Source organism: Peromyscus californicus, unplaced genomic scaffold (assembly GCF_007827085.1).
Source record: "Peromyscus californicus insignis strain IS unplaced genomic scaffold, ASM782708v3 Scaffold_16__1_contigs__length_79575227, whole genome shotgun sequence".
NCBI classification, from domain to species: domain Eukaryota; kingdom Metazoa; phylum Chordata; class Mammalia; order Rodentia; family Cricetidae; genus Peromyscus; species Peromyscus californicus.
The window spans coordinates 69135189-69150246 of record NW_026294458.1 but is presented as its reverse complement, the minus strand read 5'-3'; the positions used below and the strand labels follow the sequence as shown (position 1 = coordinate 69150246).

The following is a 15058-nucleotide window of genomic DNA, read 5'->3' as shown; positions in this document are numbered from 1 at the left end:
AAAATAAAAAAGTGGTGACTGCAGCACAAAAATAAAAATTGATATGTTATGGGGTAGGGGACTATGATGCCAGGCAGTGCCCAGGTACACACAAAAGTTAGTCTCCCTTACATGTGTCATTGGTTGTTTCTATGGGCTATAGTAGCCATAAGAAACTAAAATACCAAAATACAAAGAGATATAAATTATGAATACTCCAAACATCCAATAATGTCAATGATGTATCATGTGTCCATATCTTTTTCACAGAGGAGGAAAGAGGTAGGAGGCACTTCCCTTTGGCAGTAGCTTGAAGGGGGTTCAAATTGACCTTGGAAAACAGAATGCTATGACTTCTTGGACTCTTTTATTCCATGAACAGATGATTTTAGAGTGACTCTTTTCTTCCTCTCCATTTAGATTGCCACTATTACAAGACTGACTGTGTTTAAATGTTAGGGCTGATACAATAAATGAGAACTAATAAAACAGTGAAGTGCTCCACTTTCAAGTCAGTGAACCAAAGCAATGGTTAGAATCACGATGCAGCCGAGTAACTGGATACTGGGATGAATCTGAGGCATTGCACTGTTGATGGGCCTGCGATTATGATAACTGTTAAGTAATAACACTGTACTCTAACTGTCCTCAGGCTCGATGGGATGGCTTGACTGGGCGTATCACCTTTAATAAGACCGATGGCTTGAGAAAGGATTTTGACCTGGACATTATCAGTCTCAAAGAGGAAGGAACTGAAAAGGTAACTTCCTTGATGATGAATAAAGTCACCAATAGACTCACGAAAGGGCACTGTTCATGTGTTTTACCTAAATGGCACAGACAAGTGGGAGAATGATAAAATGACTTTCTTAGCATACTCCTTAGCATCCCGCATTCTAGATCATTCTCTCACATTGGAAGGTAGGCATGGATGGGATAGATTCTCAAATTACATGTGGAACTAATAGCATTAACTAATGTTCATCAATGCTTGGTCTATAAAGCAAATATGTATTGCTGCCTACATAACCTTGTGCACTGGCATTCTTAGGCCAGTTTCTCAAAGATTTTACAAAGTTGGGTTTAGACTTGGAACTGTGGAAATTGCATCTAGTTTATCTATGGTAAAGCATCCAAGGGTTACTCAGAAATTAATTTTAGCTGAACTCTATTTTGAGATTGGTGACAGAGGGATGGAATAAAATAGTATAGAAAAGGCTTACTGGAGCAAATTAACATTGCATCCTTAGTTTAGGACAAATGCTAAAAAAAAATTAATTTTAATGCTGGATTCTCACTTTAGGATCATTTTAGTTGGCAGCCTCAATTTCAAAGTTTGGACTTTTATTTTAGTTATTATTTAGACTAACACAAAGGTAAACTGTTAAGTAATAAGGATAAAAGAATTTAGCTGCTCGATATATTTTCTGAATTCAATTTAATTTCTATGTCCACAAGTTGCAATCAGCATTTATAGTTTGAGGATTTGCCTTCAGAGCCCTAAAGAACAACAGATTTTGAAAGCCCAAAGCAGTCACCTGGACATCGGAACTCCATAAACCAGTTCATTTTCAGATGGTGGTGACTAACACACAAAGCCTGGTACTCAGTATAAAAGGGCCCTTTGAAACAGCTTATTGCTTGTTTGATTTCAAATAGTTGAGCTTATTTTTAAAGCAAGGTAAGGTTTTCATGTCTGTTTCATTGTTTTCATTTACTGGGACACAATTCTCCCTTGGCGTATTCTAACTCCCTTCTCCCCTCACATCCCAGCCCCACGCACCATTAATTGAAACAAGGATTAATTAGTCTGGATGTTGTAGAAGGCTATCACGGGTGTTGATATGTTTGAGAAAAACAATCAGCTCACAACTTTGAGAGTACGTGCGTGTGGGGTTCCCATTTCAAAAATCCTGCTTACTCCCCTCGCCCCAGTTCGGTCTTTTTCTCTCTCTCTCTCTCTCTCTCTCTCTCTCTCTCTCTCTCTCTCTCTCTCTCTCTTTCTCTCACGGGTTTGATCATCTTTACCCTGCTGTGTTCCTCTGCTGGTTTAACAGAGAACTAAGCATCCACCTGCCCTCCATAATTGCATATTTGGGCCAGAAGGAACAGAAAAGAACGTTCATTGTAACCTAAAAGCTTGTGGTTATTTAAAAGAATATATGTTTCCTCTAGGCCCATTCCATTCTGCCTTTTTTTCCTTTTGGGGAGAAGTAATGCAGTTAAGGAAATATTTTTCTTGGCTCAGACAGGTGATAAGAGAGATGGAACTATTGTGATGTCTCCACAGTTATTTATATACACAGCAATATTATGCACATTCTACTGGTGTTTTTCTATTAAAAGCAAAAGCAAATTAGATGAAAGTATTTTCTATTTGTTTCTTATCTATTCAATGTTTGCAATAACTTTTTTCTTCAGGTGACTTGGGCTCAGTTCCTGAGATTGCTGGTTGAGCCTTGAAGGCAATGGGGGAAGCTAACACATGTCCCTCGAGAGCCAAGGGAAGACATGCCCACACTTTCCATGCCAGCTTCTCTGGGCTCACAGGCGAACCATTACCAAAAGTCCATCCATCACTTGCACCCAGCTTTCTACTGTCTGCAAACTCATAATCAAAGGATACATCATTCAACATATTTATCCATGTCGTTTAGAAAGCGTGTGTGTGTGTGTGTGTGTGTGTGTGTGTGTGTGTGTACTGAATGAATGGCTGATTTTTATCATGAATTCCTTCAACAACTCTCTTAAAGCATGATGAATATCCTTTAACCCTGCAGCATACCTGTAAACATTCAAAGGTGCTTTAATTACTTTCTATTGTGTGAAAGGAGCACGAAACTTCTGTGGTACCCAGCCTCCATTTTCCTTTCCTTGTTGTACCTATTGTTGGTCTTTATATGAATTAAAATGCAAAATTCCAAACAACAGGTGAGGAGTGCAATGCACTCTATGTACTTCATGGGTTCCATGCTGCATTTTAATTAAGTGTGTTTTTATTTTTCCCTCTGAAAAACCAAGGCTGCTGGTGAAGTGTCTAAGCACTTGTATAAAGTGTGGAAGAAGGTTTGTACCCTGATAACAACAACAGGACACTTGGGGATGGGGTGGCTGCACCCTGCCAGTCTTACAAAACCAGCAGCTTACCAGCTGCAGACTAGGGGTGAGACTCCACAGAAGTGGGACGCAGAGTGTGTTCACTCTCAGCATTATCAGGAATTGCAAGTAGACATGTGGTGGGTTAATGAGTGATGGGTGGGTAAATATTCCCCCTAGGTTAGTTTTTCTACTGGGAGCAGGTAACAGGAATGAACATACACAGGGGCCCATTTATAGATCTTCTCAAACCACGGAATATTTCCCCCAAGGGGAATGAAAACAATAGATTTGATCCATCAGACTAGTCAGACAGGCAAGGGCACTTCCTTCAATGTCACCACCGGGAAATATGGGCCATTTTCAGAAACTCCCCTTCCTTATGAGCTCTTTGTTTTGCCAGAGCATAGGCTTGAAATTTATTTTAGAACTAGTTTCCAGAGGACAAATCATCAGAAAACTTTTGAAGGGAAATGAGATTATCTTGGGAATTTTAGCACCCACTATTTCATAGTTTATTGTACAAGATCATGTTGCCAGTGACTGTGCATAGATTTACATAAGCAGATGTTAGACCCAGAAAGACTCTCCTGGAGAAAATGTCTCCATTCTTTCTCCTCGCTCCCACCTCTCTCTTTTTTCCCTCTCTTACTCTGTCTAAAACCAGTTGCTAAAATTTCTCTTGATTGATGGATGGACTTTAAATGGCTTCAGGTTGTTCAGCTTGAGCAGTTTGTCAGTCTCACTTCCACCTTTCAAATGATTGGCTGAGTCACAGAAAGTGTAAACATCTTCTACAAGTAGCCAAAAATCTCATCATCCCCTTGGTAGAACTCAGTAGATGATCTCAGAAATGTCCTTTTAAATATTAAAAATCATGGGCTTAATAAATTGCTTTATCAATGAACCAAGTTGCAAAATGCCCATCAGAGGTGAACTAGGTTCCTCACTGGGAGTAAATGGATGTATCTACCTACCACTCTGAAAGCAGCTTATTGCTTAAGACTCCTGGCACTTTATGCAATGCTGAATTAATTTAAACTAAATACTCTATGGGATAGAGTCTAGTCTCTGAAATTAAACTCAAGGGAGAGGGACAGTCCTAGAGGCACCACTACACTGTACCAGGTGCATCCACATCTTAAGGATGTTGTAACAACTTCACCTTGCTAGTCCATGACTTCCTTCCTCATCTTCTCTTCTAACCCTTCATTGCTCACATTATCAGCTGAATGGGGGTCATGGTTCATCTACTATTCTCAGTAATGGCACTCCAGCCCAGGGACTCAGTCAAACCCGACAAACAAGTTGCACTTCCCTAAGCAGATTCTGTCTTTAAGAGAAGAGTTTGCTCTGGCATAGCCATAGCCCAGAACTTTCCTCAGCATCAGGACTTTATCTAAAATACCAGATAGCTCACCTGAAATTCTTCACAAGTGAGGGTGAGAGTAAACTTTGCAAGACACCCCCACACTAAGGAGCCTCAAGGTACAGAAAACATAAACACTTTTAATTTTGTTTCCCATACATGCCTGGTTATTTCATTCAGCCAGTTCAGTTCCTGTGACTCCAGGTTTGGAAAACAGATCCTAATGACTCGCTCTTAAATACCCTGTTTCATCACTTTTGAAAAGTTGGCTCGATACTCCCTGGACATTCATTCACACATACATCTCAGATACCAAATGGCTGCTTCCCCATGCCAATTTAAACAATGAGAGAAGGCAGAGCAGACAATTTGAGTGTTTCTCCTCTACATGTAAGAGCTCCCCATCCAAGGCTTCTCAGCAGTGAATTACTGCTGTCGGCGTTTGCTTCACAGTCTGGAAATTGAAGTTCTGCCTTGTAGAGGCACTCCTCCCTGGTCGCAGAGCACAGTCGAAAGGCCAGCATCTGGGCATCTGGTTAAATGCACAGCTCTGTCCAGCATGCATGCATCAGCGCATCACAGAGTCCCAGCTCGTCGGAGACACTGGCTTGCTGACAGCCTGCCCATTTATTTCAATTAAGAAGCAAAGCCAGTACAACAGCCTGCCCTTTCCTTGATTCTCATACTGGATTTGTTCTTATGGAATGGTTCTTCTGCAGTACAGCTGGCAGGAGAATCATCTCCTTTTCCTCATTTTACACAGGAAGATCTGTGCTCTCGGGACTTTGAGAGGGAGTCAATGGCAGGATTCTAGCAATGGTCTCTTAGCACTTCACTTACCACTCTGCCTCTGCTGGGAAAAGGAAGAAGAGCCAGAGGCAAAGTGGGAGAGGATATTTACCTAAAGTTTTAGGTTTTATTTTAGAAAAGAATATTACAGCAGCATCCAATAATGCCATTTTTAAAGATGAAAAAAATATCATTTAAACACACCCTTAACATTAATGAGAATAAGAGTTAAAATGCACTCTGACTTTAAAAGTGGCTCAAGTCACAAGCATGTTCTCTAATACTTACTTAAAAACTGAATTCTATTCTCCTCAGTGCCTATATCAATGTTTAATTGAAATTGTACCAAGGGGCCCACCTTACACATACACACTTCTCATGCAATAAAACCTAAAGTATAGCTTTGGATAAGAAAGAATGGATAACTTGTTTACCTTGATGTGTGAGTTCCAAAACCCAACATTCTGCCTCAAAATCATTGGAGGAGGGAAGGTTAAAAAGAGTATGTCCAATTTCCCAAGATAATGACTCACAAAGGGAAACAGACACTCTCCCATTAACTGATTATATACCACAAGAAGCCCTGAAAGTACTGAGTGGTTCCCAAAGGTGGAGGTTCATATCCCATCGGACTCCTAATGTCCTCTCTGTAGACAGTTGCTACACCCAGTGCTCTACTCACCCCCATCAGTCTCTACATTTGTCCAACAAATTAACCCTGATTAGTGTGGAGGAGAGAGATTGAAATAGTTTATATTAATGTGTGAATGCGTTATAGTTCCTAGAATTGCCTCAAAGAATTTGTATCCCTAAAAAGACACCTGCCAAGCTAATGTTGCTCCAGAAGTTAATCAAAGCAGAGAAAGCAGAGGCAGAACCTAGCATGTTCGCATAGGTAATTTGTTTAACTGTGGAAAAAAAATAGAGAAAAGCTCTTGTGAACTAGAGAGATGCCTCAGTAATTCAAAGCATTTACTACTCTTCCAGAGGGCTGGAGTTCTGTTCGCAGCATGAACATCAAAATGCTCACAACTGCCTGTAACTCCAACTTGAGGGAATTTGACTCCCTCTTCCAGTCCCAGACACTGGGCATACATTCATAGAGACATACATACACACAAACAAAAATAAATCTTTAAAAAGAACTTTAAAAGCATTTTCTTCTCCATTTTTGCTGGTGATTAGAATTGAGGCACAGAAGGCCCAATCTACTGCCCCAGGTCACATACCGGGTAGACTGCAAAGTCAAGATCTAAACAAAAGTCTCTCTGCACAGCCCACGCGCTGTCTACTGAGCTGAGTGTCTTCCTGCAGAAAGAGGCCTGTTCCCATACCGAGGGAAGATGTTTAGGTGTCAAGCGCAGATCTCCCCTATCAGTGTGAACTCGTCCAAATGCTAGAGTCATAGATGCCTGACTTTCATAGCTCATTTCCTTTCACGTTTCCTAAAGGAAAAAAAAAAAAAAAAAAAACACCAGCCATTGCAAACTATTTCACAAGGTGAGCTTGAAGAAATTGCTGTGGAAGTCATTTACATGACTTGTGTGATTAATTGAGCAGCTCTTAACGTATGCAAGTACTTCCACATCTACCATCTCATCTGCTCTTCTCACCATCCCTGTAACACAGAGAGCAGGAACCCAGAAAGATCAGCACCCTATTTAAGGTCACACAGCCACTCCCTGGCTATTTCCACCTGACTTTCAAACACGTTCCTTGTCCTGAGGCTGACAGTAAGTGTGCACAGGACTGGGCCAAATAGCTCAACTTTCTAGCTCTTTCCTGGGTCATCTCAGCTGCGAAATAAACCAATGCATGGGTAGAGTATCCCTTTACCAGAACTGCTTGAGAAGAGAAAAGTCTAGATTTTATTTTTAATTTTTGAGATATTTTCATGGGCAAGGAAGATCTCTTGGGATAGGACTCAAGCCTAAACTAGAAATTTGGTGATATTCCATATACTGTTTGAAGAACTGGAAATTTAGATTTCATCTTGTATTCATTCTTTGAGTTAACACAGAGGACAATGGGTTTCATTGTATTTTCATACATGTGTACAAGTGTACTCTGGTCTCATCTCCCATTGTCTTATGCTCCCACTGGCTCCTTGCTTCTCCCTAGATCATCCCTGCTTCCATGTCATGTATGTGCAACGTTTCATACATACCTACGCAGACAGCTAGAAGACAGTCTTTATTATTATTTTTATTTATTCGTCTCTCATACAATACATCCCAACAGAAGCTTCCCCTTCCTCCACTTTCCTCCTCCCAGTTTCTCCCTCCTCTCTCTCATATCCACCCACCACACATCTCCTCCCTGCCCCTGGCCCCACAGAAAAAAAAAAGCAGGCCTCCCAGGGACATCAACAGAATATGGCACAAGTTACAATCAGACTAAGCACAAACCCTCACACCAATGCTGGACCAAAACAATCCGGTAAGAGGAAAAGGGTCCCAAGAGTAGTCAAAGAGTCAGAGAGGCCCCCACTCCCACTGTTAGGGATCCCACAAGAACACCAGTCTAACAACCATAACATATACGCAAAGAACTTAGCCCAGACCCATTCAGGCTCAGCAATTTCTGCTTCAGTCTCTGTGAGCTCCCATAAGCCCTGCTTAGTTGATTCTGTGGGCCATGTTCTCTGGGTATCCTTCACCCCTCTGGCTCCCCCTACTTTTCCTCCCCCTCTTCTTGGGGGGTTTAGTTTTTTAGCACCTCTTTTTTGACTCTGACACATTTCCTAAGGTCAGGTGATGCTGGAGAATGTTGAATTTGGGCATCAGGAATGATCAACATGTATCTTATAGGTCCTAACACATTAGCAGTGACCAGGCCACTGGAGAAATAAGAGGACATCATTTTGTAAGGGTCATTGAGCCAATAATCACCACTGGGTCTCTGATAGAAAAAATAAAAGTCAATGAAAAATAAAATTTCCCTACTGGAAGAGTTCATGGTCAAATGGACACAAAACAGAGATAAGCAAGTAGTAATGATGAAAGACATGAGGTGTTCAGACGGCGGTGTGCACTGGGTCCTGTTGGGAAGCATAAGAGGGACCCCTCTCAGCACTGGCTTCTCAGTAAGCATGAGTCCCGAATTTTGTCAACCTCTCATCTATGTAATTTCTCCCATCTGTCTTTCCTTTTCCAATTCCAGATCCCTCCACCACCCACCCTGCCCTTTCCATCCCCGTAATCACCCATTTTCAAGGAACTGCTATTAACAGTGTAGTGGCATGATGTTTGATGTCAGCAGAATGTAACAAGAGTGTTTGTTTGCTACTATGTGCTACGTTGTCCAATGCCTACAGCTGTGCTGGACATGGAAGTAGGTGCTCAACAAATGCACTACATTGGGAAAATCTGATATAGTCATTTATACTAATTGTTTTAATTTAAAAAACCAGTAATGAGCTTAATAATTAAAAGCAAAAATTCCAAGCCATTGTGGTGACACACAGCTTTAATCCCAACACTTGGGAGGCAGAGACAAGCAGATCTCTGAGTTTAAAGCTAGCATGGTCTACAAAGGGAAATCTTTGTCTCAAAGAGAAACTCTGTCTCAAATAACAAAACAATTGGTTAATTAATTGAAAGTAAAATAAAGTTCATGAGTTCCCACTAGTTTGGTTTGGTTACCTCTGTAGGCTTCCCAGTCCCTGGTGCATGAGAGGACCTTTTGGAGCCCACTACCCGTGACGGGACACTTTGCACAGCCTTGATGCAGGGGGAGGGGCTTGGACCTGCCTCTACTAGACATATCAGGCTCTGCTCACTCCCCATGGGAGGCCATAACTTGTTGGAGGAGGGAATGGGGGGTGGGTTGTGGGGGAAGGCTGGAGGGGCTGGAGGAGAGAAGAGAGGGGGATCTGTGGTTGATATGTAAAATGAATAAAAAAATTCCTTAATAAAAAATAATAATAAATAAAATAAAATAAAAATGTCTCCTGCACCTGCCTTAAATAGCCCCAATTTTTCTGATTCTGTCTACACCTTCATCCTTCTATTGTGCCACTCTCCTGTAGCAAGTAGCCTCCACTGTGATGCCCTGGTGCCCCCGGGTGTAAGCTTTGGTTTCCATTCCTGGTGTAGTGGGACCACTGTTTTAACATAAGTGCTGTTGTGGGCAACTGGCAGCCTCTGATACCCTGTGTTCTGTGCAGATTGGGATTTGGAACTCCAACAGTGGGCTGAACATGACAGACGGCAACAGAGACAGGTCCAACAATATCACGGATTCGCTGGCCAACCGAACACTCATTGTAACCACTATTCTGGTAAGCTGTGAAGCCCTGGCCTTTTATCTACACTCCCACACTAGACCTGAAAGGCTCCTTCCACTGTCTTTTTTCAGGCTGGCAGTTCTGTCTGCATGAGTCTATTTTTCAGACTGGGAAACTAAAAGCATACATTTGTACATGCTTAAAGGAGTGAAATATAAGCTCTCAAAACCTCTCTACAGACTTTCATCTTACCAGAATCCCAGGTCTATTCTTCCCTCTCTCCACCCCACCCAGAGGCTCTTTCTTATTCTTTGCCTGCTGAATTGCTGGATGGTTTCAAGCAAGAGGAGACTCTAGCAACAGACTTGGGAAGTGGCACGGAAGCGGCCGGGGGTGGGGGTGGGAGTGGGGGTGGCTGGGGGAAAGGGCGACAGAGAGATTGCTTTCTGTGACCTCCCTATGCTGTCAATCAATTTTTCCCCGTGTCTTTCCATAGCATATTTCCTGCTCTGTCAATTCCCCTGCACCCAGGTTCCAGCTTCTCTGGACTCTGGCAACATACCCACCCTTCTCTGCCCTGCTTTTCCCTAGTTTCCTGGTATAATAGGTCCCTGAATAACACACTGCATTTCCATTCTTACTCCCCGCTCCAATGGCTCCTCTCCACAGGCTCTTATCTCTGGAAATAACCCTTGTGTTAACTGATTTCCAAAAGACATGTGTCCCATCGCCATTCTGGTCTTATGGCCAGCTAGCCACTGTACACAAGCCCCCCAATTTCTCTCTCTTTCCTTTCCCAAGGGATCTAGGTAGTCACAGTGCACTCTGAACTCTGCATTTAAAGGCGTGCTTTGCTTTATTTCATTCAGTCCTTGGTATTAGAGCTATTTTTCTTTGAAGTTGCCTTGTGAGACATGATTATCAAAAGTATATCTGTTATTTTCTTGTTTTGTTTTGTGCTTTCTTCTGGCCATTACTTTTGCTGCAACCACCTTATGGAAATAAGGTTTGGAGGGGGGCTGTTTTGTTTCATTTTGTTTTGACAAGGTTCAGTGTGTAGAATTGGCTGTCCTGGAACTCCCCTATGGGCAACAATTCTCTATTGCATTTGCATGATCCAACTGTCAATTTACTTGATGAGAAACCTAAACATACAGGGCATCTCATCAGCAGAGTGATTATTATAATTGTATAAAACAAAATAAACCTTTATTTACTCAAGTGAGAATTAGCAAGTTTACAGATGCATGGTAGGAAAATGGCCATTACTCATAAGATAAGGGATTTATCATATAATCATCTAAGAAATGCATTATCATATTTGAGGTTCAAGGTGATTTCAAATAAGACTATAGGACTGATGAAATAAGAAACCCTGGAAATAGCCAGCTACTGCTCCCTGGGGGACCAGCCCCCAGCAGCACAGGGTTGAAAGGGAATCCACAGAGCCGATGCATACTAAGACTTTTCTATCTGAGGTGGTAAAGGGAAAAGACACTCACACACTCTCTTGATGGTCTCCTTCAGACCTTTTCTTTATTCTTCTTTTATATTGTCTATTCTTTATTTTCCTTGTTATTTCCTTCTCTCATTCTTGTAGTTTTCCTTCTAATTCTATCTTTATTCTTTCTTATTCTCTCATTCTTGATGATTTATCTTTGTCAATCTTTGTTTTTGATCTTTTCCTTCTAATTCCTTCTTACTCTCTCATTCTTGATGGTTTCCTTCTAACTCATTTTAACTCTAGCTTTATTCTTTCCCTTACAGCTTATATACACCAGCAAAATTTTTCAGGCAATATAAAAATTACAAAGTGGATACATTCTGTTTTTCACATGAATGATTAGGATGAATACAAGCAAAAAACAGCATGTTTTCCATATCCCTTACATGATTAAACATTTTACACATTACAGGTGAAAAACAAATTATCCCAAGAATCCATATACATTCATACCCAAGCAACTTGTTATAGTTTAACAGAGTGTAAGCAAGCAAGATATTATTTTACTGGCAGGCTGCGTTTTGTGGTTACAAAGAAAGGACCAATCACTTTATTACTTGTCTTGAAAGGTAATCTTGTAAGGAATCACAAATCTAAACTTTCATATATCAAAAATAATCAGTCAGCTCTACTTTAAATCTTTAGGGTACATACCTTTCCTTAATAATTTCTTTAAATCAGGAGACTGAGGGCAAAAATGGACACAAGGAATTAATCATCACCTTTGATCATCAACCAATCCTAGCCAAAAAAAAAAAAAAAAAAAGCTGCCTTGTTCTTGTTCCTTGACCTTAAAGAGCTCCTCACTCAACTATGTGCCTTTCTAAAACTTTAGATTATTTTCTTGGGTTTTTCACCTCAAAGCTATTTAACAAAAACATCTCAGTCTAACTTTAAGTTATTTTCAAAACTTTGTTTCAGCTGTTTTGATGCACTTCAAAACCTGTGAACATTAAGGCTAAAGCACTCTAAGTTACCTGGGCTACCAGGACTCAATTGTTTTTCTTAATCATTAACCTAAGATACATTCTATATGACACTTCAATAGAAACTCATGCATCGAGTTGTGTGACACTTCCTTCTTTATATTTTTTAATCATTAAAACTCTATTTAAACTAACATTAATTATTATCAATTAGACAGTACAGTGTAGGAAGAAATTATTTTCATAATAGTCCACAGGTAAAAACACCCAGTAGAATGGAAAGTTTGCATGATATACACACTACATTACAGGCACTGGGGATCTCCCCATACCCATTCACACTATGCCAGATACCAGAGAAAGATGGTAGCAGCAAATATGTAAGGGCACAGCAGAAGCAAAAGACATTCTGGGGTCTGGGGTCTTGGGGCCTTGCCTATCTGAGATTCATCCATCAGGGATTTTCCTCCTAGTGGGCTGGTACCCCAAACTTCAATTGCCATCTGCTGCTCTTCTGACACGGCCACCAGCAGCCAACCAGTATATAGAGAAAGTAAGACTGAATTTGGAATGAAGCTAAGATTAAAAATTAGAATATTTGGTATACACAATGTTTGAAAAATGAAAGGATCATATTTGCTGGGTTTCATTTTTCCTTTATAAGTAGACACTCTTAAGTAAAAGCCTAAGGAAAGTGGAGTCCTGAAAAGGAAGCCTGGATGTGGTCATGTGGAGGAGGCACGTGGGACCCTAGTGTCCTCTGAGACTTTCCATCTTCTCAGATTCAAAATTTGAAGATAACTGTGTCTCTGTCACACCATACACTACATACACATACACATACACACACACACACACACACACACACACACACACACACACACACACAAAATACAGCAATGCAAGAAAAGGCTCCTATCTAAGGAGGTAGGAAAGAAATGAAAAATACATATGAAGGCTTCTATAACTGTGGTAGACAAGAATAGCAGAAATAGGAATGCAAGCAACTGACTTTAATATTTTCCACTCTTAAAAGCCAACTTCAAATGTTATATATCTTCAGGCTACTGATGGACTACTTTCCTTTTCATGATAACGGAGCTTTCATACCTGGTTTGTTTCACTCAGGAAGAGCCCTATGTGATGTACAGGAAATCCGATAAGCCCCTATACGGCAACGACAGATTTGAAGGATATTGCCTGGATCTGCTGAAAGAATTGTCAAATATCCTGGGTTTCCTTTATGATGTCAAACTAGTTCCTGATGGCAAATATGGGGCCCAAAATGACAAAGGAGAGTGGAATGGGATGGTCAAAGAACTCATCGACCACGTAAGCAAAAACACTCCTGATTGTCTGAAAAATGCCCTAAGTGAGGAAGAGGAGAAAAAAGCAATTGATTCAAAACAATAATAATGTTTTTACCAAAGCCTTGAAGAATGACTTTGGTGTTCCATGTTTTTAGCCACATACAAACAAAAATTTAAAAAGGAGAATAATACAACCAAGACATAAAGTTTCCTCAGTTTGGAAGGATGAGTGGAAATAAAAGTTGAAGATTAAAGTGTATACATTCACCCTTTATGCGAAAGAATAAGCTTGGGAGGTTTCCAATTCAATCAAGAATTCTAGGACTTGGGACTCAGGACTCAGAAAAATCTCATCTTGTCAATTTATATTATGATCAAGTTGTTCATTTCTTCCTTTTCTAACATGTCCTTGATAAAGACATCATCCTGCAATTTTAGTTTAAGTATGATAATCTCTCTCTCTCTCTCTCTCTCTCTCTCTCTCTCTCTCTCTCTCTCTCTCTCACACACACACACACACACACACACACACACACACACACACACACACACACACACACACCCCTCTACCACTCTCTGGGTGTGTGTGTGTGCACCTTACCCCGATATCCACCCCTCCATACTTTCTGTTTTGTCATTGATAATAAACACTGTAATGGAACCAAAGTCCGCTCCTTATATGAAAAGCATTTGTAGTTGAGATTAGGAAGTAGGAATACTCAGGGAAAGTCGAGTCATTTGCAGAGAAGAGAGGCAACACAGCTGACAGTTTTGAACTTGTTTTTACAGAGAGCTGACCTCGCAGTGGCCCCTCTCACCATCACCTATGTCAGGGAGAAGGTCATAGACTTCTCCAAGCCCTTCATGACCCTGGGCATTAGCATCCTTTACCGGAAGCCCAATGGAACCAACCCGGGTGTTTTCTCTTTCCTCAACCCCCTGTCTCCAGACATTTGGATGTATGTGCTGCTGGCCTGTTTGGGAGTCAGTTGTGTGCTCTTCGTGATCGCAAGGTAAGCTTGAGAATACTGAATTCATGACAATGATCTGTCAGTCACAGACTTCAGAAGTTCATGGTTTAAAGTGCAATTTTATTTTTGTTCTTTGCTGCATTTTCTCAAGGTTTCCATGAAAAACTATTGTGTGCATTGAAAGCTAATTATCCATAAGGATACATTTTTAAAGAAACAAGAAAGTCCTTAATATTAATTTGACTCTTTCTGTATTTCAATTCATATAAAATGACTATTTATCCCATTTTCTGAGGAATACAGAGCAAAAATGCAATGGATCATCTGGGATAGCTGAAATATTACTAAAATAATAATAAAATGATTTTAAGATATTTGGTTCCTTGAATAATTGAATAAGCCAAACAGAAAAACCAGTTAGCTAGGAATCACCATAGCAAATAAAAAACACAGAAAGATTGAAACATTGAAAGATGCTGAAACCTGTAAGGATCAAGAAAAACACTTTGAAAATTTGTGAGATTGCTCTTTAAAATCGTTGGAAGGTTAATAAGAAAATCATAGAAGTAACACTGAAAAGACATGAGATCATGGAGGATTGATTGATTGACTGATTATTGATTGATTGATTCTGTACTGGGGATGAACTATAGAGCCTTATGCATGCTTAGCAAGCCCTATACCACTTAGCTACATCCTCAAGCCATTATAAAAATTTTATTATACTTGGCAAGTTTTCAATTTAAGTTTTATCTTTCAAGATTAAATTCTGCCTCTATATCTAACCATTACACTTTACACAATTCTTCCGAAGTTTTTTATCCTTCTCAGTAGACCATATATCAAAATGCCTTTGATACTGAATTGGAAACCGCTATTTTATTTA

The 15058-nt window shown here is 40.4% G+C and overlaps 1 protein-coding gene across 8 annotated transcripts in view; it reads left to right on the top strand.

The window, feature by feature from the left end:
* Grik1 (glutamate ionotropic receptor kainate type subunit 1) overlaps positions 1-15058 on the top strand; it is a 389047-nt gene that overhangs the window by 325101 nt on the left and 48888 nt on the right. For 5 of the 8 annotated variants that reach the window (XM_052741096.1, XM_052741090.1, XM_052741088.1 and 2 more), the window contains 5 exons: positions 632-739; positions 3001-3045; positions 9402-9515; positions 13020-13223; positions 13991-14214. In XM_052741096.1, coding sequence (XP_052597056.1) covers positions 632-739; positions 3001-3045; positions 9402-9515; positions 13020-13223; positions 13991-14214 — 695 coding nt within the window. The remainder of the gene's footprint in view (positions 1-631; positions 740-3000; positions 3046-9401; positions 9516-13019; positions 13224-13990; positions 14215-15058) is intronic. The other 3 variants (XM_052741089.1, XM_052741092.1, XM_052741095.1) reach the window with 1 other exon arrangement.